The sequence below is a fragment of the Strigops habroptila genome, chromosome Z, assembly GCF_004027225.2.
Source record: "Strigops habroptila isolate Jane chromosome Z, bStrHab1.2.pri, whole genome shotgun sequence".
Classification (NCBI taxonomy): domain Eukaryota; kingdom Metazoa; phylum Chordata; class Aves; order Psittaciformes; family Psittacidae; genus Strigops; species Strigops habroptila.
The window spans coordinates 85088374-85114587 of NC_044302.2; the positions used below are offsets into that span (position 1 = coordinate 85088374).

Here is a 26214-nt window from a genome sequence, read left to right on the forward strand (position 1 = left end):
AATGTGCAAGAGGTGAGCTGAATCATAACTGCATTCCCCATGAAGGAAACAAGGAAATGAGAGAAGACCTGTACAACCAAGCCAGAAGTCTACTCCCTTCTTCCTGCCTCAAGAGAAGAGGTAGGCGACAAAGTGGATGACTGAACTTTTCCCTTGGCCAGCAGCTGTATATTGAGCTGCATGTGATACACAAAATCTCTGTCTTGACCTAAGCAAATTATGATTTTATAACTTAAATATATGTGCATGCACAGTTGTTTAAATCCTCCTTAAGAAGCTGACTACATTGCCCTTGTCTTTCAATATATTCAATATATCCAATATATTCACTAACATAAGCATAAATGCCTTTGCAGAGTAAGAATAAGAGCACATTTGGAAAATAATACGAGGGAAATGAGAAGAATAAAAGAATTATTACGCACAGCAGCTTGTGAAGGTGATGATGAAGATGGTGTTAAGATACCAATAAGCCCTGAGGTAAGAGAGAGCCTCCTGCTCTCTGCTATGGTGGACTCCTTGAAAGGCTCCATTTTGGATGATCTAGGGGCATTGGAGTAGGTCTTGCCGAGTAACTTGTGATTCTTCAATCCATCCAATTCTTCCATTCTAAGATTACTGGAGTAGGACCTGCTTAAAAGTTTGTGGGGCTTCAAGGTGCTGTTGTGCTCACATCGAGGGTCCCCGGAACACGACCTACTTAACAGCTTATGGGGCTTTAAAGCGATGCACTCCTCCTGCTTGACAGCTGCAGAGCAAGAGCGGTTCAAGAGTTTGTGCGATTTAACGGCCATTGTCTGTTCAGCCCTCGGGTCGCTCGACAACGAGCGGCCAAAGGTTCTGTGAGATTTTGTGGTACATACATCCTCCGCCTTCACTGTGCTAGAGCAAGTCCTTCTAAGTAGCTTGTGAGTTTTGGAGATGCCATCCTGTTCTGACTTCAGTTTTGACTTGTTTTTACCACAGCCAGGTGGAGGATAACTTGGCGACCTTGAAAATAAAGAAGAGGAGAATGTTGGAAAATAATCAAAATCCTGTGCAAATTAAGCAAGACCACACATAAACAAAAATTTTTAAGTGCTACCTGTCTTTATGTATTTCACTAGTGATAAATGCAGCCCAACGTTAAAAAATGAACAACTGTATGTAGGACTAATTTTCCAGTACCAAATAGACATCTTACTCCTGTTTACTCACAATCTCATCAATTAGAGATGACTAACTACTTAAGTAGAAGTTAGAGCTATATCCTTACAGCTGTTTGTAAAGGCCACCATGCCTCTAAACTAACCATTTATTCGGGAAATCATCTTTGAAACGAAACCCACATACTTCCTATGAGATTATAACAAATTTTCCTTATGAAAATCTACCTTTTCTATATAATCACGATGGCATGATCCCATTAAAAGTTAGTCTTCTGGATACAGCATAACAAATTCTATGTCCAGATCCAATGGAAGACATAATGAGCAATGAAACTTGCATGAAGTAAATCAGGTTTAACTCAGCTGAAGTGAACATTATTTTTAAAACCCTCATAATAATCTGGGTCCTTTGTGAAAGACAATTTGACTCCCTTCTTTCCTGTTTTAGACAAATTCTAACACTAGAAATGAGGACGTGAGGGACCTAAATTATGAATGCAGAAAGAACAAAAGGTTTTGATGAAACAACATTCATATGAACTGTCACATTTCTATAAAGTTCACATTCTCCTGTCCTTGCAAAGCAAGAACATGTAACAGGTATGCTGAATCATTTTTCTATACTTCATAAGCAACCCCAATCTTTGGAGTATTGTCTGGGCTTGGATCAAATAGAGAAGTGAAATCTCAAAGGAAGAGGCTGGCAGATTTCCCCACCCTGTTAGCAAGTGGCAACAGTGTAAGATGCACCTGGTGTTTGCTGACTCATTGTTGCAGTTGGCTCACTTACCTCCTGCAGACAGGAGATATGGATGGAGCTTTAGGGAGAGGAGTGGTCCCTGCATTTGGGGTAAGCCATCTTTGGACAGGCACTACAGCAGTAGCCAGCTCAAGAGGACAGAGATTGGACTGGCTTTTTTATGCCTTTTATGACTAAAACCAAACCCCAAGCTACAGCCTGCACTAGGCAATGGTGTTTGGCATAGTAAGGAATGGGTAAGCTTTCTAGTCAAAACACCATCTTCCTTTTCTACCTTTGAAAATAGAAATAATCTTTTGTAATCTTTGGCAGTCTTCCCTTCTTCAACGTTAGTGATAGCTGTACTCCCTTTCCTTTTTATACATGGAATGTAGAACGGCAAAATTCATTAACAAGAAGGAATGTTCAAAGAAGCATTCAATTCAAATGCACAGGAGTGATGTGTGAACCCTCCATAAGCAGGAAAACATGCTAGACTAAATAGTCACATTCCTGAAAAAGGTAAAATCAGAGTCTGATTTTACATACACTAAAAAGTGTGAGTAACTGGTAGAAGTCATAATGAACTCGAACTATTCACAAACTGCTTCTTATGTTTTTAATGCCTTTGTTCTTTGAAATTCTGTGCCGGCACTTCAGAAGTGGCGACCATTAATGCACTCAAACAGTGGAGAGGGTTTTTCATTAATGACCATTCTAGTTTTAAAAAATTAAAAATACACAGAGCTGTATATTACTTGTATATATTACTTATGCTTACATTCTTGCTATTCAAGAAACAGTCAAATGCTACTGAGCTAACAAAAAAACAAGTTAAATAAAATAAAATTAATTACTTTGAATTTTAGATGAAACATGGCTGTTTCAGAGAGCAGGACACTGAAATTCCCTGCCTTCAAATAGTCTTAGAAGCTGCAGTACCTATTTCACTTTTGATATCATGCAAGGCAAGGACTGGAAACCCACGAGGTAAGATATAAATAGAGCACTTTTCTGTGGAGAAAAGTCAACATTTCACCTTGTGAAGTCTGCTGTGGATTTAGAACAGGATATGATAGTAAAAGCTAATTTTCCTTGCTATTACCTGCGCAATGTAGAAAAGATGTGCAGAGGGGATTTCACCTTTTTGTCAGACAACTTCTTATTGTGCGTACAATTAGATTTCTCTTTGCTGTTCTTCCACTGTTGTGTAACAAATGTCTGCATGATTCTGCAAATCAAGGAAAAACAAAAGGTTTTCTTAACCTAGCCAAGACATAACTCACTTTAATACTAGGGTCTCTCTCCTCACCATGTAGGCAACATGACGCAATGTCTTCACTCTATAGACATGTATGTGGACTGATGGCTCGATGCCTCAGCTCCTCAGAAATGCTTTTTTTTCCTCATGTAAAATCAATTTACATGGAACTCTTACTGAGCATACAGTCTATGTAAACAACACTGCAAGACGTATGCTGGTATGTCTCTTATGGAAATATACAAACTGATTCAAGGGCTCCCATGCAACTACATGCTTCTGTCTCTCCAGGGACTAGAAAAGGTAGGCTAGAACATCCACGCTGCTCAAGTAGGAGCATACTCTCCTAAGGCACAAAATGAAGGTAGGGATGTTGAATGTTACATTACCCAAAGAGGGTTTACAGAGAAGACAGAGCCAGACATTTCTCAGAGATGGACAGGAAAAGGCAGAGGTGACAAGTTGCAACTAGGAAAGCTAAAAACCATAAAGGCTCTAAAAAGAAGACATCCACAAGAGGAGTGGTTAAGTACAATAGGCTGTCCACAAAGGTTGAAGATTTCACAGCTAAACTGCCTGCGACTCTAAGTCAACTAATCTAACTTTGAAGTGAGTGTTACTGGGAGCAGGAGGTTGCAGTAGGTGACCTCCAGCAATTCCTTCCAAGCCAAATTACTTTGTGACTAACCTAGCAGTGGGAGTCTTTGAGTGATACAGTCAAGGTGGCAGTTTATTGGTAATTCGGTGAATTTTCAAAGATGAATAGAATATCCTGTTGTCACAGCCATGAGGGGCCATGGGATTGACGGGTATTCTGACTTCTGCTCACCTGTGAATTATGCAGCTATGTCCTTGAAAATGTCTTATAGGAACCTTTAGTAATTACCTGGTGCACAAATCAGAGCCAGCGTAAGTACTGAAACATTTAAAGTGGCAGCTGATGTCTGGGGAATGTTTCATTTTTTTTCTTTAAAGTCACGTTCCATAGAGATTTAAATAACATTGCTTCATTTGTAAGATACTGAATTTCTTTGAACATCAAACAGCAAAAGATTTGGGTTTTTTTCTAAAGGGACTCTTAATGTTGTAATGGTCGGATATTAAAGCCTATATTCTTGTCATTTTATTACACATACACAAGCACATGTGAAAAGATGACTCAGCAAAATTGTATTAAATTGAATTGTACCATGAAACGAATACATGAAACTGCTATTTTTTCCAACTGTTCTTCCCTCTTCTCCTCAAATTGCAGATGGCCTAATTACAGTGGTACATGCTAGAGGCCACCATGAAAGCATAGCCGCCCTTAGGGTAAGCATGATGCTCTAAAAGATTCTTCTCCAAAGGCTTCACCAGCTAAGCAGAAACATGAAATTGAACACCCAGCTACACTCTTTTGAACTTCTGCAGCTTACTTTCTAAAAGGCAGCAAAGTGACAGAAAACCCTGGCAGGCAGCACAAATCAGGTTCTCCTGAACAACTGTCAAAACTGAAATTAAAAAGGCAAGTCCTGTTACTTTTTTACATAAAGAAAACAAGTTCAAACCACTTTGATTCCACCAACTTGACAACCTGTGAATTTTATGCTACTTGACATGATCCGGGAACTTAAAAGAGTGTAGTATTTGCCTAAAAACAGGGGTTTACAGTTTTCTAGACTTACTTTTTCAGCTGATGTCCGAGCCCAAATCTTTCCTTAGTAGAGATCTGAAATACATCCACAGTTGGCACTACAGAAAAACGAGATACTGTTGATATATAAACTTACAGCAATAATCAAGAACTCATGACCATGTAAGTCATACATAAGAGCCCTGTTTCTATCTGGACTTTTACTATAGACAATGCCACTGAAGTAATGGTGAAAGTGGACATGTCATCGAAGTCTATTAGGAAATGAATGGTCGATTCCGGAATATCAGATAACATAATTTGTAATTTTACAAATAAGTATTCTAGAAATTGAATTCTCCCAGATCTACCTCTTCCCACTAATTTTATTTACAAAAATGTATCTTTGTTTTTTATTTTATTCAAGTACGAGAGAGCAGCATCAGATTAGATGTATCTGGACTGGTAATTCATCTTCCCTAATCTCTTAAACTTTATTCCAAGGAAGTAGTCTTTACACACTACAGTTTCTGTGACTATGAAGAAACCCAGACTGAAACAAACTGAATTAACTAGTATCTGGACTTTCTTTCTGATGGCCTTTTAATACATGATCTCTAACTGTTGTCTAAGTGCCGGGTATACGAATTCCAGTGGCCAAGGATTACCCTGAATTTTCCTCAGGACCCATCCTAACATTGGTATATCCATACTCATCTGTCAGAAAATTGAAAGCGTATGGGGTGAAAGCTGGAAATTAGCTCCTGGTATTACTAAAATCCTTTACAACATTCACTAGATAAAAGTGGCAGACAGAATCCAGCACTGCTGAGAGTGCCTCAGGTCCTCAAGGCAGGACAACAGCCAACACATGTACAAGCAAGAACAGACTTCATACTTTGTATTACATAAGATGGTAATGACTACAGTAAAATAAAAAAGAAATGAAAACAAAAAACCTGGAGTTGGTTCAAATTTTATTAGAAAAAATAAATCAGTACTTTAAAATCTATATTATTCTGATTTTACTCAGAATGTCAAAGTTTATCCTTTAATTTTGCTTTAATAAATTAAATTTAAAATTAAAATACAATATATCTAACCTGGCTATCCAATTTCATGTAGCTCAAAGCCCTGCAGACAGCCTTTCTCTGACATTATTATTCAAATATGATCTCTTCCTTTAAAAACAAACATGACTTTTTCAAAAGGGATGAATGATTTGATTAGGGGTAGCAATGTCTTTAGATCGTTAAATTTAGGACACATAGTGGTGAGGGGATATTTTCAATGAGAAGCATCATATATAGAAGAGCAATCTTAAAATCTGACATCTAGACTACTAAGCTCTCCAGCCAGAAGAGACATTCCAGTACCTCCAATAGCTGATTCATCCTCATCCAAGACAGCTTTCTAAGGCATGTGGGAGGAAATGTCCACAAGTACAATAATGAGAGAAGCTATTAACTAGAAGAATGACTGACTAAAATCGAGATCTCATACAGCTACAAGGTGGTATTAATACTCCCCCCCCACCATTGTGCTTTGGAGTATACTGCATTTCTGTTTCTTTTACCCATCAACAGAAAGTACTATAGGAGAAAAAAGGTAGCATAAAGTTATCGTCCAGTAGTCTCAATAAAAAACATATATAAGGGGGGAGAGGAATTCACAGAGAATTAAACACAAAAGATGGTGGATCTCACTGTGCTTTTCTGGTAAATAAAGAGACATGGCTGCAACAGCAGTGGAGTTCATAAAACCAGTATCCCTGAAGCACTTGCCTCTGGCCCTGATCTTGCCTTTCTTGGTATTCAGGCACTTCCACGATCAGTCAGCTGCAGGACTGGGAACTAAGCTCCCTGTTTTAACCTTGCCAGCGGTGCAGAAGATATTTTGATGTTACTTCTCATTTCACTAGATCATTTCTTACTGCATGCTGCTCTTCACGCTTCACCCTCTCTTATTTGCTGCATTTTTAATTTTTAAATTACATTTTGATAGAAATAGTCTGAATACTAACTCTGCTGCTTGCTATAGCAAATACATATTTTAAGATCTGCATATTTACAAAGAAAGATTTAAGCAATACGAGACAAAAAGACCAAAGCCAAGCAAAAAAAAAAAAAAAAAAAAAGTAAAAGAGATTGATATATTGAAATGCTTATTTGAATGAACAGAATATAGCTTATAGTTAGTATCGGCAGGCAACACATCCTAAAATAGCTCATTGGGACAGATTTTTCTACACATATTCTGACTGGAAATATCTACTCATTTTCCGGAGGCAGAATTCTTCCAGATACAAGCCTGAACTGACAGCTTGTACTGGAAGCCTCCAAAGCCAGGCAAATTATGATCTAAATTGCAACTTACTTCTGACTTCCCACTGTAAAAATATATCTGAAGTTGAATTCTGCATATAAATGTTTCCAGATCTTCAGCTGTTTCTTCAGGAGTTTGACCAGTTTTACTCTCATGAGGATGGTTTACTCACTTAACTCAATCAAATCTAAAGATCCCAGATTTCACACAGTCATATAGAAATCACAAGCTGAAAGGATAATTATTATATTCAAAGGTGTATGAAAAAATGCATATGAGTGTGCTGCACAGGTCTGTGAATGTCTACCTTACCACTGACTTCTCATCTGTGCAGATGATGCCTGACTTTCCAAATCAGGAAATCACATATTAGAAACTGTAGATGTTTATTCCTTAATCCTGGTTCCCAGGGGAAGCAGCTGAATTTCAAAGGGTATCAGGAAAACAAGTTCCAAAAATCAATCTATGAAAGCTTAAATTAGATGTCCATGTCATTATTGAGGGCCTAAGCCATGCAAACATATGTAAATATAATTTCAGTACTAGTGTGACTGATCTTAGTAGATCAGCAGCAGATCTAAGCGCATGCAGGGTCAAAGATTTTGCAGTGAATGAGTATCTATCACCTTTTACATGGCTTGGACCAAGACACCATATAAGGCATACGAAGAATACATAGGTGACTAACCTGGGCCATTTAAGTACTGTGTAAGCGAACAGTGCAATCGCACTATTATAGGCTCTGTGCGAATTACATCCCAAGCCACAGCAATCTCTTCCTACGTCAAGATAAAAAGAAAACAACAGACACCATTAGCCATCATAAGGAACTGATGCATTTTGTCGGTATACCTTAGGGTTGTTATAAACACCGTCCTTTTACCCAGTCATAGTAAATCTACTTTAACTTTAAACTGAAGACTCAGGACAAACTATGGCCTGCTGATGCCCCTAAGAGTAGTGTTAGACTGCTTCCAGTTCTGGAATATGCTCATTTAAACTGAGCACAGGTTTATACACAACACTACATCTACGGTGCAGGCAGACACATTCCCACCTGCCAAGAGATACTGCTTCAGAGCTGAGAGGCAAAGGAGCAAATAAAGATGGAAAGTATAAACTCATCCCAAAACATAGGGCAAAGGGAACTTCTGGTCCTTTAGACTGATTAAAATAAGGTATGATCACATTTTTTTTAGATTTTTAGAAAAGCCCAAGAACAACTATGTTACGTGCTGTGCTGACTTGATAATATGACATATCTGTGCAGAAGCTAGTGATGTCCCTAAAAGCACTGATTTTTATTCTCTGTTTGGAAGGCTGGAAGCTACTGCACAGATGAGGTAAGTTCAGAGTTAATGACAGCATAACTGTTACAGAAGCCATGCTGCCAGCCTACAGCACCACTGTCCTGTGTCTCCTCTGCCTTTCAAGCTTCTCCCTAGTCAGCTGCAGATGTTAAGAAGTGCACTGGATTGCTCCAGTCTTCTTCCCTCCAGGACTCTAGGAAGTGCTTTCTCCTAAGTAATATCTAGGACAGCAAAAAAATAAATGTAATTCAATTCTATCAGTTAAAACACCATTCACAAAGCATGTTTGAAAGAAAATGCGCATGCAATAAACACAAGGCTACAAAGCATTTTAATAACGGGGTCATAAAAGGAAAAGGAAACCTCTCCACTGAGTAGTAATCAATCACGTGACAGCCACTTGCGAAGATCAAGACTCTGAAAAAAGAAAATCTAGGTGGCTGTCTAGAGAGTCTGAAGTGTAGGAGAATTAAATGGGTATTAATGTTCATTACGTAATACTGTGATTAGATTACTTACATCAAGAAAGCTAACATCAATATGCAGATCAATATCTACATCATCAATGGCTCCATATTCCCTGAAAGGAAAGAATTACATGACATTACAACTCTTTAAGATACTACTCAGCCCAGGAGTACTTATAACAGGGAAGATTTTATGCAGGATCATCTCGTCTGTAAAATCACAATGGTTATAAAATACACATTTACATAGATTGGATCAATATTCACAGTGGGTGACTGACTGCTGCACTGACTTTTTCAGTCGATTTTGCTTAAACAGGCTAAATCTTTTTTTCTACTAATTCCACCACACTCTATCTCCATTGCTTTTATTTATTTTTGTGTCACATATTGAACAAATAAATCAAGAAAACAATGATGGTCACATGCTGCTCCTATAAATGACAGAAGAAAACCCTAGTTAATTTTCAAAAGTATTTCAGGTTAACAGCCAGTAACCTAAGGAGAAGCTTGTGATAAATCATTGAAGACAAATGCAACACAGCCTAGAGGGTGGTATATTATACCTGTGAGACTGCTTCATGAATTCAAGCATTTGTTTGTCAAAACAGAAAGATTGCCCTGTAATGTGCTCTAGGCAATAGTTATCTTATTTTATCTGTTACGTGTAGTATTGCTGGGATCACTGAGGTTCAGATTTAATTTATGCTCATAGGTGTTTCTTTGCCATCTGAAATCTTACATTTAAAGTGTGACTTCTCTGCTTTTTATTTTCTGACTCATTCTATTGCCCTCCTCGAACTTGAAGGGGAAGTACTTGAAATACCTGAAGACTTCTAAACAAGGATAGAAAATACTCATTCATAAACCTAAATAAAAAACTTGCTTTCATTCCCATATAAATTACCTAAGTGGGCAACGTTGGAAAAGTACAATCACTCTCAATTTTTCACAGATTAGCTTCAAGTCACTAGTTTTTTTTTCTTTACACTGCATTAATATGCGTGTTCTCACAGTGACTTCCATGCTTTTCTATTAAACTAGACAAAGTGCATAGCAGCAGTTGTGCATAAATAAGTTGACAAGGTAATTCTGAAATACAAAAATATTGTGACTATAACTATCTCTTACCAAAGTGGCCTCTCAGCCCCTGGTAGGACCTAGCTTGCACTGGAAATGCCTCGACCTCTTGTGAAGTTTGGTGGATGGAACCCTTTCTGCTAAACCTTGGCATCCCAATGGTTCGTTCTCTCTGGTAAGGGCAAACACAAAGTCTCTCTCTAGATCAGACATGCCCACACATGGCACTCCCGGGGCAGGTAAATGGTTAGTCAGGGCTGTGTAGTCTGGAGGCTTCCCAGCCACCCTGAGAGCTGCTCCAGAGCTTACCCAAAGCCGCAGAGGCACTCACTGACCTCCTACAGCTCACTAAAAACCTGGCTTTGAAACAGAGAAATTCTCCACCTATTGAACAGCTTAGCCACTATCCTAAACAACAGTGGCCTCAGATTTTTTTGTTAATTTTCCAGAAGATCCAAAGAACAGATCGTTATGAAGTCTTAAGTAATATTTAGGAATGCAGGCTGATGTTGCGACTGACATTCAAAAGGCTGTGAACAAGCAGTAGTTTACTACAGTAAGCTCAACGAGATCACACTGCTTCCGATGCAAACAGTTGATAAAATAAATTAGATGCATTAAGTTTTTGAAAGGTTACATATAATGTTTAAGTTTTAGGAGCCTGAGGGAGCGTATCATCAAGGTATTCTCAATTTCATAGTTATCAGTTTGGCAACTAAACATTTATCTCATTCATTTCCTAAGCCCATTACAACTATTTGGATTTTAATTCCCCAGGTCCTCGAAATGTAACGAGATTTCCACTTAATTTCAAAAGGCATAGCACACCTTAGTTGTATACATGCTCTCTCTTCTTAGACAAAAATAACAGAGCTTATAGTTTAGAGGTTAATGGGAAATGCTACTTGCAATATATGTATGCCTAAATTTATTATATTCTCTCTATTTTATTACTTGGTTTGTACAACAACTTTGAGATTTTCTTTGTAATGCATCTGACAGGTCTGTTACATCTTGCCTATGTGTTATTTGAATGGAATCATTAAGATTACAGAGATGGACAAGGAAGTTATAAAAGACCAGAAGTGTAATAGAAGTATTGTAGAGCCATATGCCATCTCATATATGTCCAACAGAATTTTTGCATAATTAACCTGTGCAATCCACCTGTGACTGAGTTCCACCACTTCCTTGTGTAGGCTACTTTAGATCACCACAGTTAGAAAGTTTTCCTAAAAACTAATGAAACTCTTGTTTGTCGCTAGCACAGCTAGTTTCTTATTGTCTCTCTCAAGATGATGAGAACACTTGATCACTCCTCCTATCTACAAACAGCTTCTTTGAAAGAAGTACTGTTATTAGGTCTTCTCTTTTTTCCAGACTAGATAAATCCAATTCCTTCAATCTTTCCCTAGGGAAAACATTTACTAAACCTCTTATCACTCCTCTTGTTCACCTCCAGGACAAAAGACAGAATATGACAGAACAGGAGTTTAACAAGAGTTTAGAGTAATACTGAATAGTAATTTTCAACAAAATACAACAGCCTGATCAAATACCAACTGACCTACAGAAGACAATGATGCTTTATAACAGGCTGCCAGGGCTTGTTCTGAGCACAGCCAGTTAACTCAGTACTCAACCACCCCAACACCCCCCCAAAAAAGCATCATTGCTTGCCAGCAATGCTCCTTCCTTTTGCCATACAATATGCAGAAATCACCAGAAGAGACTTGTGCTCTGGTAGTCAGGGAAGGTCCACAAAGAACTCAGTCTCCTAAACCTGAAAGGTTCCACAATACAGAAAGATAGGTAACATACCTGAGAGATACTGCATTAGGTCCATAGATCTCTCTCACTGCTGTCAAATCAGCCTCCAGCTGTGGGTGCTTGTGAAGTTCTCCATCATAGCTAACCTGCCAGGGAGAAAAATATCCCGGGAGTTCTTATTTATTTCATTACTGGCACCTGATGTAGGCTCCTGAAAGTTTCCTCTGCAAAATATGCTACATTAAGATTCCCTAACACAATGCTTAGAAAGGACACTGTGTTGACAAGCTGAAGCATGTACATGGCCTAACCCTGCTAATTAATGAGATTTGCAAAGCAGGCATCTCTTCATCAAAATTTTTTGAGAGTCCCACTCCTCTTTGTGGGAAGAGAAGCTGCAAAGGACTCATCCTCTGTCCTGTCTTGTTCTGGGGCCAGTTCTGGGACACTTCTGCATTTTTAAAACTCTTAAGTAGGAGAAGAACCAGATCTCCCCAGTCATGCCAGTTCAACCACTACAGGACAAAGGTTTGATCCCAGTTGTACTTGCTGTCACAGTATCATATATATTAGACACAGAATGGCTTGGGCTCAACAAGAGAAGCACGAATCTATTCTATATACCAAGTGTCACAGCATCTAAATTACATTTTCAGTCTACCCATTGGCTGTATTCTATCCATCAGTGCAATGGTATCAAATGCAAAAAGAAAACTAAAGAACACTTTCTCATTTTTAGTATTTTACCAGAGAAGGTATAAAGAAACATGTATTTAGAAATCATCCCCATATTTTTCAAATTCTACATGAAAAATTGAAAACATTATGTTAGTGCTTACATTATAGAATCATAGAATCATAGAATAGTTTGGGTTGGAAGGGGCCATCAAAGGTCATCTAGCCCAACCCCCCTGCCATGAGCAGGAACATCTTCATCTAGATCAGATTGCCCAGAAGCACATACAGTTTAGGCTTAAGCATCTCCAGGGATGGTGCATCCACCACCTCTCTGGGTGACCTGTGCCAGGATTTTACCACCCTCATTGTAAACTCTTTTAGTTTAACAAGCAGAACTTGTAAACTGGTTTGGTTGGACTGTAGGATGTCAAAGTAATTAATATCCTCCTATCTTCTACAAGGACCAAAATACCTCTTTAGACTTATAACAAGCTGTTCACAGTCTATTACTACTTCCCTGTTAAGCAATATGCTCCCGATTGTGTGAACTTAATTCTACTTCTTGACAACAATTAGAATGACAGTAATTCCACAAATGTTGATGAACTCCCTGGATTTGGACAGATTCAGAAAAGAGAGTAGGATTTGGCTCGTACCTTCAAAAAATGCAGAGTGCAAAGCACAAGAGTGTAATTTATATCTTTACACATGTATATCCTCATACAGGAATTCCTGCAGAGAATGTTTGCTACTGCAGGAACCATATCTAACTGCAGTACTGTTTCTACATCTGTAGTACTGTTTGTACATCCAAATCTGTAGACCAGTGCAGTGACACTTGCAGCTCTGCTATCTAGAGATGTACTAATTAAATAAATTTAAATAGAATGAAAATAGTAATCAGCTGATCACTTTCTACATGTGAAAATTAGCAAAGAATTATTTGATTAGACTTTGAACTCTTCAAATATAAGCCACAGAATTCATCAGTGTAGCACTGGCATATGTTTATGAGCGATATCAATGATATTCATGACCAGAAGGGTATAAGCCAAGTATCCCTTCCTTGTTTGGGCAGGCATGTCAGAACAATTTTTCAAGTAGGAGAGCATAAGAAGAAAACCTTTATTATATTTTTCCCCACTTTACGTAGGAGCAAACTAATCCTTTTTACATGCAAAGATGAATTCTTTAAAGATGCATAAATAATGGCTGTCCTGCTTGCAAAGAAAGCACCGCAATCGTTTCACAAATTGTTGCTGTGGTGCACTCACTACCCTTGTTGGACCTACTCCACATATTTTTAATCAGTCTTATGTATCAATAATAGTAAAATCCAAAAGGAACACTATGCAGAACACTGAACTGCTCAACAGAATGCTTTCTCCAATCTATTTTCTGGTGGTAAAATGTTATGAACTCAAAAAGGCAACAAAGCAGTGTCTTGGCAAATTGTAAGATCACACTATGGTATTTTCCACCCCTGAATTGGTGCCACAAACATGCTTATGTATGCAAAGGAGACTGCCAGAATTTCGTGTATCTGCATTTGCAAGTATTCCTGTAACTGAAGCACAACAGAGCAGGAGAGAGAGCGCCAAAGGAAGCCATATTACCGTTTCAATCTCCTGTCTTCATTTGCAAATGTAGAAGACATAGATTCAAAGCAAGAATTAACAGTCTCAGAGAAAGTGCATATAAAAGCTAAAAAATCTGATAACTGTCTGTGTCTGAAAGGTCTGTGATTAGAAAGTCTCAGTTTTTAATCTGGGACCTGATTCAGGTTATTTTGTCCCACCTAATGACAAAAGGTTGTGTTTTTAAAAGAGATTAAGTGATTTACAAACCTAAATCCCATTGTAAATCAATAGGTCTTAGGCTATTGAACCACTTAGCTACTTTGAAGTATTTATCCATCAAATCCTTAGGGAGGATTACAAGCAGGTGTTTAGGAAATGGATACAAACATTTAATTTATGACCAAAAGGTCGTATCTTGCTTTCACTGCCCATCAAATGCCATTTCCCACCTTCCACGGTTCTTGTTTCATCATCAGCTGCTCTCTTGTCTTTCCAGCTGTAACCACTTAGAAATTATAAGATTTATCCCTGATCTCCACATTTCCCAACTGTATTGCACATAGTTACACTGGCACCTTTTTCCTCTAGTTGCTTAAGGCAGTATTTTTGTTCCCTATCTCCATGGGCACAGCAGACACTTGTCTCAAATGAAGTAGCTTGCCTAGCTTGTTCCCCACATATACAGTCACCTATTTTGTCATTCCAATACACCTGGTGCTCACTTAATAACACTTACAATCACTTTATCTGAAAAAGGACTGTTATCTTTATCTCTCAAAGGACTACACTCATTACCAGATTTCCTATTTATTTTCTGAGTCCTCAATATTTTCTTTAATTCTACAGGTCTTCTTTACAATTCTGTCTTTTTGACCATGAAATTTTAAGTTCAAAATTTCCCCTTTCCTCTCTTGTTAAATATACTTCCGATGCTGTCTTTTTGTTTGTTCTCCTTGTTTTGCTTTTTTAATATTCTATACTCAAGACATTCGCAGACATCTGATATTTTATTTTTACTGCTGACCTAATTGGGGAGTTTTTGCCAGATATAATTCCTTCAGTTAAATGTACTACCTTAAGAAAATGGCAGTGCAATATAATGTAGTTTATACCTCAAATATAAGGCAACCAAATTCTAGCCAGTACTGCCTATTACACAGCTCTTTTACACCCTGCAAAATTAAGTACTCCTCTCTGTGTTCATATCTCATAGTCAGAGTTAATATTTATTCATTCATTTGGGCTCTGGAAGGCATACTTTACCAAATGTATTAGCACTGGTTTAAGAAATAAGCACTGTTTGCTGCCTTTTCCTTCACCTTGAGGTTACTGCCCTTTCTGCCAGAGTTGAAAAATGGAGCCAGTACACACAACTCATCACTACAGGGCAAAATCAGAAGATTTTTTTTCCTCTCAGGTAAGATTAAAGTAAGACATTGCTGTCTGCACTGAAGCATGTGCACACAGTCCTCCCCTGTGCTCTGTGGGGCTGCAGGAGTCAGCAGCTAAAGAGAAGCAATTCCTGCAGTCATTTCTAAAATGACCGTGAGTCAATACCCCATATCAGTTATTTCTGACACTGAAAATACAGTCTTTCAGTTCCAGTTTCACTTTTAACAGCCTTTTAGGGGTGTGCAAGTTTGGGTTTTTTTGTTAGAATAAAGCATCTCAACACATATTTTGTGTTCAAACCCCACCACGCTGTTGGCTCTGCAAGAGGCTGGGCTCGGTGATGTCCTGCTCATCAGCATCCCACGCTTTCTGCACCGACCAAACCGGCTGGCACTGCTGGCGTGCTCCTGCTGCCTTGGCTCTGCACCCAGGGCACGGATGGCTTCAGCTGCGAGGCTGAGGCACTGACAACTTCCACAAACAGCAACCGTAATTCATTAAAATGTTCATTGAAATAAACAGTTCTAATAACACAAGTGAAGAATGAATCCCTTGGGGCAATAGTTAGACTAAAAATATAAGAAAAATCTGAATAAAGAGACTAGCAGCGTGAAGCGCTCTACTGACACTGCAAAAGGAAAAGAGATTAAGAGATCTTATTTCCCAATACATAAGAGAATGTAATAATAACTAATTCTGCTGAGAGAATAAGAAGGGAAGACACAGAGCAGTACATTCATCTGAAAATATGCAGTATTTTTCAAGGTGAATTTAACTGTGCATCTCAGAAAAAGAATGGACTATTGCCTAGATCAAAATTGTTTTGTAATAACCATTTTCATCACTAAATTGCAGTGGTTTTGACTTTACAAAATGGCATTCCTCCAGAAGGAAAAAGACTTGGATCCGGCCTGACTTCCCATCCGTATCAATAACAGGATAAGCTTTGAAGAGTGAGTATCCATTTCCTGGAAGTAAGCAACTGGCTTCTATTTTCAAATGTTCTGAAGATTACCCGTGTTTTCTATCCTTAGAGCTTTGCAAATGTAAACAAATTTTAAATTTTATATAATTATACAGTATAAAATATTCAATATTTCTGCTATAAGATACTGTGAATACATACACATGGTATTCTAGTTGATGTTGAATAAACGTAAGAAATTTATTGTTATCATAAATTTACAACAGAATGAACAACAGAAGCTTTCAAAAACTGATCTATTGAAACTTGTACAAAAATTTCCACCATTACCTGTCCACCGTAATAAAATTCCTCAGAATCATTATCTCCTTCAGAGTCTTCTTCAACTGTGCTGTTGTGCCGTGACTCCTTAATGGAAAATGACAGTTAGCAATGATACAAGAGATATGCTTATCTTGCATTTATAGTTCTAATTATAACTAAAGGAATTATATTTTTACCAATAAGCTCATAGTACCATTTATTAAGAGATCTTCTAGTACCATTTTTCCAGGTAAGTACTGAAGGTCTGTTTTAAGAACAGTGAAGTATCAGGCAAAATAAGCACCTACTAACTGGGTACCTGAAAATACCCTGAAAATAAGTTGGACATATATTAATTTTGTCTGGCTACGGACACAATGTGGTATTGTAAGAAACTGGGGAATTCAGCAGACTATGCGGGCATACTTCACTCTGTTCTTTGCTAAGCAAAGCATAATTTACCCACCAAGACAGGTTCTGGACTTAATTTGGTGTTTCAGTGACCTAATAAAATTTTAATTTACTTTATTCTGGTAAATCAATTTGAACAGTTTAAGCAAATCAAGTCCAAGCATGGGATCTCTTAAAATCCTTTCTGTGAAAAACTGACAGATTGCTGCTTAATTATTATTTTTAACAGAAGTTCCAGCCTGTTGCCAGAGAAGTTCATACTTTATTTTCTGACTACTTCTGATCTCAGACCTTGAAAATGAAGGATTAGAAAGTAATATGCTTACCCACGTAAAACCTGCTCTAAGTAGGCTGCTCTGTGAGTAATTGCACTCAAGTCAATAGAACTGATCCTTGTACAGTCTGCACCTCAGCATGAGCTGAAGTGTTATATACTGCTTCCCACCAATGGAACCTTTACGTATAATCATATAATTGCTTGAAGATGTTAGTTCTTATTTCACACAGTCCATGTATTATTTCTAGGCCCTACGCTGATAAGGATCCCCTAAAGAACACCTGTTAAAGTCATAATTCTTCACTTCAACCTGACCATGATATACTCACTGTTTATTTTGTACTTACGTCCTGCACAGAACTGCCATAATGGAATGGAAATCAGGTGCATGAACCAAAGAATTAAAGTTACCCCTAAATCCCATACAGTCATAAATGTCAAACATCCCCTATCAGCAATTGCTATGGCTAGACCTTCTAATCCTACCTTTGCTTCTAAATTCAAGCTCTATTCACTGTACATATTTATAGAACAAAAATTCTATTTCAGCCAATTTCACATCAATTTTCTGTGACAAGGCATAAAAAAAAAATTCCACTTCTACCTCATTGAAAAGAAACTAAGTGACTTCAGTCTTCTTTGTTTATAATAACCTTAGCTCAAGGCGAAGTCTGTGTTAAAACAGAACTCAACTGAACAAAAATTCGACACAAATCCAAGAGAAATGCAACTCTCACATTAGAACAGTGAAAAACCCATCCCATCCAAACCAAACCTCTAACCATGTAGCCAACAGAAATGGTCAGTGTTAAAGACTTCTTTAAAGTCTTTTTTTTCCCCAGTAATTTCATATTTAAGTGCCTTGTTCAACATTCAACTAAAAACAAAATAAAAGCTCAAACTCTGTCACATGGAAGCTAAATGTATCTCAGGCTTTTAATCAAATAGGTAAATTCTTCCTGTATTTGAATTTTTCTAGTTTACCAAGCACTGAATGCAATGACAAGGCAGGAGAAGCAAAGTACTTTCAGTGCAGCATTTTACAATGAATCAAGTCTCATCTACTAAAAAACCCAACCATACACTTCAGTGTATCTGGGCTTGCTTATCTCCCCTTTCCAGGATCAATCACAGATGCATAAAAGCATTCATCAAGAAACTCAGCAACCAACCTTACCAAAGGAAGTCTTTATTCTTGATACAATGGTCAATTCCTGTTTGGGATAGGAGCCTATGTGGTACTTTCTTTGAGCCTGTAACACTGTCAAGCCCTGCAGAGTTCACAGAAGTGCCACTTTGTACTTGAGCTAATGTCTCTGTGAGACTGGTGAGTGACGCATATCAGACGTACAACAAAAATATAACCGTGACTGGAAGGCCTGAATACTCCAGACGCTACTTATGGTGAATAGAGTCAAGCAGAGGTCTAGAGCTTTGAGTGGGGCTGCTGTAGGCCAGTTGAAGAAGCAGTGAGCTAATAAATGGGATGTGGTGCTATGTGTAAGAGTAGGTTAAAAGGTAATGGCATCGTGATCTACTTCTCCAGAAAAGCTGTATTTTTGCAGCAGATGGGGTCTATGCCAATGTTGAACAAAAAATGAAATAAATGTGAAAACCGTATTTCCTAGGATGGAAGCATCCCTATCCCAACTGAGTGATTCACTGGTTAATCTAGGTATGAAACTCAGGGAACTATTCTGATCTTCTAACATGTGTAAATATGCAGAGCTTGCACAGGCACACATTTGATATGATATAGTAAACATTCACACTTTATTATTTTCTGTGGTTTCTTAAAAAAAACCTTCTGTTAAAATGTGATATGAGAAATACATACCTCTCCATTCTCCCTCTGTAATTTTGATTTTATGGATAAGCAATAGTTGACATCACTTGTTTTTCTTAATTCTTTTAAAAAAAGGGAAAATAGGGAAATTTGTGAAAAATGTGAAATAGAAGCCCCTATATCTCAGAATACTCATATTTTTTACTGTGAAATGAAACTCAGCTGGTCCGCGTAGGAGATTTGTTTTTCACAGTCTGTGATTTACAATTTAGTGTCATTCATTAATTTTGTCTACTTTATTAAAGAATGAAAAATCACCCTCCCCCAGCAAAATTAAATGATATCATCTTCTACACAAGACATAGGATTTTATTCTATTTTAAATTACAGGCTTTATTTCTTTTTAAGTTACAGAAATATTTGAGATTAAAGTTTATCTTAAACTTCTGACTATAACGGCCAGTTTTTGTTTGGGTGCCACTGCACCGACTTTAGTAAAATTATTCTTGATTTACATCAGTATAAATGAGATCAGAGACTGAAGATCATACTGGTTTTCCAGTGGAATTCAAAGTAATTTTGTGTTACGCAAAAAAGCCCTAAAGCATTGTAATAATAATAAAAAGACTGCAAAGTCAAGTGTTCCTATCTGAAGAACTGCCAGAATTAAGACTGCTCTCTGCAGTTTCTCCTCAGCCTGAAATCATCAGAGAATTTGTCTGCTAAAATCTAAAAAGTCTCTACGGAGTATGCACAAATCTTGATTATATATTGTACAAATCTGCTATATGTCTCAGAAGCACACCCCTTCATGTATCAAACACTTTTTAAAAGTATGGAGATAATTTCAAATGAGAGGTTCCCAAAATCACTGGAAAAAATAATTTTTTTTTTATAGTCTAATTTAGTGAAACAGCTGGACCATTTTGCTTGAAATTTCCTGAAATAATTCATGAGAGACAATGACAGTTATAGACTGTTTCATCTCCAGCCGTGAAGATTTAGTGAAGTTTTAAGCAAGCGAGCATGAAAACTTGTAATTGGGAAGTATTAAGCACCTCTAACTATATCCAAGGAGAATTGCTTTAGCATAGACTGCAAGACATTAAAAGAATAAAACACATCCTGCCTACACAATCGTGGTGATCCCCAAAAGAAATGTTTTAATTTCTTCTATTCTGAAATATAGGACAGTTTACTGCAGCAAGAATTTGAGAAAATCACAAACTGTATAACTGCACACATTAACATATCTCCCTTTAAGTGCAGGCAACATCTTATCTTTCCTTACAAAGTATGAACTAGATAAAACACTGGGGACATAAGATTACCTGTAGCAATTTGGTGGAAAATTACTGGAATTGGCTCTGTTGTAACTAATACATCTTCATCGTTATCAGAACTGGAAACATAAGTGTTATCTGTGAAAGAAAAACACCGTGCATGGTGAAGTCCAGTTGTGTTCTGCCAACCTCTTCCCATGTTGCCTGTCCCACCCTTGTACCATAAGTAACCACTCCCCAGATGGCTGGGGAAGCCAAGCACTATCATCTTCCTCATTTTCCTATTGAGGTTGCTAATGAAAAAAAAAACCAAAACCAAAGGGATAAAGGATGAAAGATTCAGACTCAAAATTTACACAGTCAAACCCCTGGAATTTGATGTTTTACGCTTTTTGCTATGTCTGACACTAGAACACAAGCTAGATGTGCTGTGCAGAGTGAAGGCTGCATTCAGAGCTGGGTGTTAACAGCCCATTATGCAAAATACCTGTGCCTCATTTTGCCTAGTCACATAAAGGTTGTTTGAAGTATTTTCTAATCAGTGGATAACCTTTCTTGTGCCTGACTAAGGGAGAAAAAATAATTCCTTCCACTTCACAAAAATATTAAGTATGGATATGAATATGGAAAGTCTATCCCAAATTTTCTTACAAAATGTAGGATTAGGCTGAGGGTTCTGTGTGTTGGGGTTTCTTTGGTTTGGTTTCTTGTTTTGCTTTCTAACCAAACATTTAGTAACAATAAACAAGAAGCAGAAAGCTTTTTATGTATTATCTGCAGAAGCTAATTTTGCATGAACTGCTGACCTGCCTATGAAAGTAATAATATTTTGTTTTCTACTGATCTGGGCTGAATTGAAACTTGTACTCTAGAGCAGAAAGACTTACAATTAAGATAATCACAGATAAAGAGGCAATAAGAGAAATAAAACAAGGGCTTGATCTGTCATCATTCCAAACACTCTGTCCTGTATCAGCTAAGTGTGTGAACTCGCATGTAATTTTAAGCATACTGCTGCAATCTCAAAGCCTTAGACCACAGTGATTCACTTAGATTACAGTGAAATGTTGAAACATCAATTGAGCAATAAATTCAGACGCATTACCCTTTGTATTACAGAGGTTCTCAGCATCCTGCATGAAGACAAAGCCCTGGCACTGCCATGCTGCCTTCGTAGACCAGCAGTAGCACTGCCACACATGGACAGGCGCCTGGGGCTTTTCCCGCCGGAGTCACACACATCCACTGAGTCTGACACCATCCCAACACCTTCGCCTACTTCCACCCCTGCACTGTGCCACGAGGTAACGTGAGTGATGTGCACTCAGCTCAACGTACATACATAGCATGCAGGCAATTGCTGCAGGAGGCTGACACCACTTTCCCCTGAGCACTGCTCTCCAGTGGGCACAGCAACCTGCTCCATCAGCTCAGTCTGTGTCTGCTCAGCTACGCGCTTGGCATGGGGATGTGTTTTAAAGCCACAGCATCATGCAAACAAAATGGGGACCCTTCAGCTCTCTGCCAGCAGTCACTCCTTCTCCCACTTCTGCCTGTCAGCAGGACAGGCTGTGAACTATGCCTCCAGGATAGCTGCATCTCACCCTCCTCACAAACCCCTGCCTTGCCTCTGTTGGCATGCTCCACCTTGCTGCCAGTGTCAGCCTCACTGTGCTGGATGGCTCTGAGCATATGCAACACAACTCCCTTCCTTTCCTAGGTTTGGAGTGTAACTTACTGCTATAGACTCTAATAAGCAGGAATAACAGAGGGCACCATCTGACTCTAAACATACTTAACGCCATATATACGGATTGGCGAAAGAAAATCCATATGCTAAAACTTACAGCTGCATGAAAAAGTAGGAAAAAACAATACGTGCTGTACAGAATAGACAATTACGAAGATATACATATATGGAAAAAAGGGCTGCTCAATTACAAGTTTTATAGATTTTAATTATATTTTTATGTTCATTGTCATTCTCTCTTGGCAGCTGGATAATATGTTTTTCACTGCCAAGTTTTTGCTTTCCTTTTCTATTTGGCAGTGATTAGGGTTTTTTTTTCTTTCCTTCCATCAGCCTAATGAAACTTGCAATTAAGATACTGGTTTTTGTTTGCTTTCTTCAACATCCAGTTTCTAACACACTACACCCAAGAACACCTCTCCTCTTAAGCAGAGGACCTAGTGTCTGGACCTAGTGTCTGGATGAAGCAAACAACTTGCCAAACTGGTTCTCTCCATCTCTGCTGCAGTCTAATGAAGCCTAAGAAAAGGATTAACATGTATGTAACCCACAGATCACTGGCATAAGAGTATGGGAGTTCTACGAGTTCATGGCAGCCACATGTATCACTTTGAACATATATTCATTAGCAAAATGCTTGCTGCTCTAATGGTTCTCACAGGAGTCATCATCCACTCATATTAATGGGACTTTAGTCTCCTCATTGATGTTATATTCTGTAACTACTCCTTAGGAGCATTATTTTCCCCAGTTGTGTCAATGTTATGAGAAGATGGTTACAGAGGTATTTTGCTGGAACTGTTATTACCTGCCTCTAAAATTTTCAGTGATATTTTCACAATTTCAGCAATGTATATATAACTTTGAGATGTTACTGTCTCAACACTACTCCTACTAAATTCTTCAATGTGCTTCTGTGAGCATATTTTTAGCTTTCACTCATAATTATGAAACTTTTAAACATCTTCCATTATGGAAAGTTGTCATGTCATATTATGGTTCCCATAGGTATGATTTAATGTTCAGCTGTTTATAATCTTTTGATGCTTTATGAGCAATTCAGTAATAACTACACACCGTTATCAGTGCCAAAATGGTGATGCTGCATACATAACAGCAATGCAGTCAGATAGGCTATATGCGTTACCCAAAACTCTTTTTACAGTATCTAAAATTTATTTGTGGTGGTATCACTTTTGACTGAATGAACATCATTTGTACAGTAACTTAATCTTTTCTATTTTCATATATTTTCAGCCACTCATGCATTAGCAATTTATCTGATGATCAACCCCAACAGCCTTCTCCTGGATTTCCAAATTTGATCCACTGTGTATTACACACTCTTAATCTCCAGAAGATAGAATTTTGGTATAGCTATGCACTAACTATGGACTTAAACCATGATCTGTAAAGATTTATCCTGTGAGAAATTTAATTTGGTGAGCATGTGCTGCTCTGAACTCTATCAACTAGCTTCCAGCTATCAACTCTATCAACTACCTTCCAGTCAAGGAGGGCATCAGCCCAGAGCTTCCCAGGCTTGACAGCCTTGCACCCTGACATGTTCCTGAAACATCCCTTAAAATACATACCAGAGAAGAGAGCCAGTCAGCAGTAATGTTCAGTTAGAGATTTAGGACAAAGTGAGGAGACAAAGAATCTGGCTAACCAAGTCAAACGAGTATTTTATGACCAAAGCTGTAAACTGGCAAAGAGTCATTATCATTCCCAATACACCGAGCACCATTTCATCACAAAGCAAACACACATCCTGCAAAAGCTTGAGATATGAATGGAATCAGGTCTTCCAAAGCCTTGAAGGGTTAGATTTTAACTAATAAACATATGCAGCTGGTTTAGCCTCCCCTCAACGCCACACACACACTACACTCCCCCACCCGCCCTGGTTAGCTACAGTGTAAAATGTTCAAATTCTATCTGGCTTTTAAACATAGGGGTAATGGCAGAGAATATTCATTAGGGTTTAGAGCCACAAAAGCCACTCATGCTGCAATTAACATTTGTAAGGGAACTTTGAGATCTGTCAGACAGAACAGTTTGGCAGGAGATGAGATCTCATGTGCTGTGGGACTAACTGCTCATTCAGTGCTCCAGCTTTCCATTTAGTTCGTGGTTCACAGAGATCAAGTTTTGTGATGTTTAATAACACAAGCTGCTAATAAATACGATGAAGATTTCAACTATTTGTCCCCCTGTTCATTGTCAGATCAATGGAGCTATCAGTAAATAAATTTATCACAGGTATGACTGTGTATTTTATGAATCTCAGTTTCTCCCCTTACTACATATGGAATAGATTAGCAGTAGTAGCAGTTTTCCTTCCAGTTTTTACCGGTAAATAAAATATCTCTCATAAAAAATGTTAGTATTCTTTCATATAATCCATTGTACTTAGCATCACTGCTAACGCTGATTTCTCTATCTGCTCCAAGCACTCTTGGTGTTTTGAACATAATCTACTGCTTATCAGTGAAGACGACTGAAGTCTCACTTTAGAAATTCTAAAAGAAACAAGAAATATTTCATTTAGAGATATTACAGAGATGTTACAGATAAAGATAAAAAAAGGCCAGAGGGCTTCCTATCATTCATGCTACTTACACTATTAAATAATCCCAGGTGCAAAATACACAGTGTGTTGCAATCCAACAGTACTACCACGTACCTTTACTTACACAGTGCCTGTGTGCCCTCATCCCCACTTTCCTCTCCTGCTTCTGCTAACTTCTGTGCCAACTGAACTACGTATACAGTCTTTTTGTGAAGGAAATAAGGTAAATAAGATAGCTGAAAAACTAGCTTTTGCTCTTGCCTGGTTGTCTTTCATATGAGTAATTCCCCTTGTCTAGATTGGCTGCACAAATGCTTCTGCCAGCTCAGCTCAAGAGTATGAAAAGGAGGCAGGACTGAGCAGCTGAGAACAGCTTTGCAAGCTTATGTTACCAAAGACACACCCATACACAAACTCTTGGCTCCAACTGACTCTGAGAAGCATCAATAAACAGTCCAAAGGCTTAATTTGAAGAATGTGAGTAGTCTCATTAAGGTCTAACTCAGAAGTGCTTTGCTGGCCCCACTCCAGACTGCTCAGCCTCTTGAAACACCAAGCTTTATCTACCATGCCAAAGAGGAGTTGGGTGCTTTCTCACTCCTATCACTGTTGGCTCCAGACAGGGAAAGCATCACAAGCTCCAGCCTCTGTAAACTTGTAACCACGTTTTCTCACCCTGACCCAGCTGATAAATGATGTCTGAAAAGGAAAAATGACTGTGAAAATAACCCAACTAATGAAAAATGATTAGCACAAGGATGCACCTGGAAGACATCAACACCCTTTCAGATAATCTTAGCTGAATATAGCAAATTGAGGTAACATGTGTACATGTGTCATGGACAAGAATGTTGCACTGTACCTGGGTAATCCTCAGAGACATGCACTGAATAGGATACACTGTGAAAAGAAAAAAAAACAACAAACAACAAAATTAATAACAACAGCATTAACTGCTGGCATAACATTTTTTCCGACTCCTGTATTATTTTATGTTTATTTATAGGTTCCTGACAGTTTCCAGGACAGAAGGTACAGCTATTTTGATAGCTTTTGAAGTGCTCCGCAAAAAAATAGGCTCAGCGTCATGCCTATTTTGAAAGCTCACTTTACTAAATTGGCACATTCTGATTTCAACCTTCTTAAAAAGAATATCAATACTGCACTATATTCACTTTAGAGTAACATTTCAAAACATCTGCACTTATGGTTAAAAAACACCCCAACATTACTCTTTTAAAACCAGAACCAGGAAAGCCCAGTTTTTCCTTCATCTGGTTTCTGGAAGGAAGCCTTTCTTGCTGGCTAGAGCACTTCTGTGTATTAGCCTCATTTCAGTCTTAGAAAAGGCTCTGGATGGTTTGGGGTCCCTCCTGTCAACAAAACCATGTATGTATTGTGGCCATTTTATTTGATATTTGTACCTCTTTGTCAAGCTAAGTTGAAATCAAATTTGAAAGAGTCATGGTCACACTAGAGGGTAGCTTCACTACATGGATTACCTGAATCTGTTTCATCAGAGAACAGTCATACAAACAC

At 38.2% G+C, this 26214-nt stretch overlaps 1 protein-coding gene across 2 annotated transcripts in view; it reads right to left on the reverse strand.

The window, feature by feature from the left end:
- Nucleotides 1–26214, reverse strand: part of PARP8 (poly(ADP-ribose) polymerase family member 8) — a 112974-nt gene that overhangs the window by 36500 nt on the left and 50260 nt on the right. For both annotated transcript variants that reach the window (XM_030470037.1, XM_030470036.1), the window contains exons 3-12: nucleotides 25538–25575; nucleotides 20399–20488; nucleotides 19119–19189; nucleotides 16621–16698; nucleotides 11767–11861; nucleotides 8918–8978; nucleotides 7777–7867; nucleotides 4816–4882; nucleotides 2993–3118; nucleotides 426–990 (exon numbers count right to left, since the gene is read on the reverse strand). In XM_030470037.1, coding sequence (XP_030325897.1) covers nucleotides 426–990; nucleotides 2993–3118; nucleotides 4816–4882; nucleotides 7777–7867; nucleotides 8918–8978; nucleotides 11767–11861; nucleotides 16621–16698; nucleotides 19119–19189; nucleotides 20399–20488; nucleotides 25538–25575 — 1282 coding nt within the window. The remainder of the gene's footprint in view (nucleotides 1–425; nucleotides 991–2992; nucleotides 3119–4815; nucleotides 4883–7776; nucleotides 7868–8917; nucleotides 8979–11766; nucleotides 11862–16620; nucleotides 16699–19118; nucleotides 19190–20398; nucleotides 20489–25537; nucleotides 25576–26214) is intronic.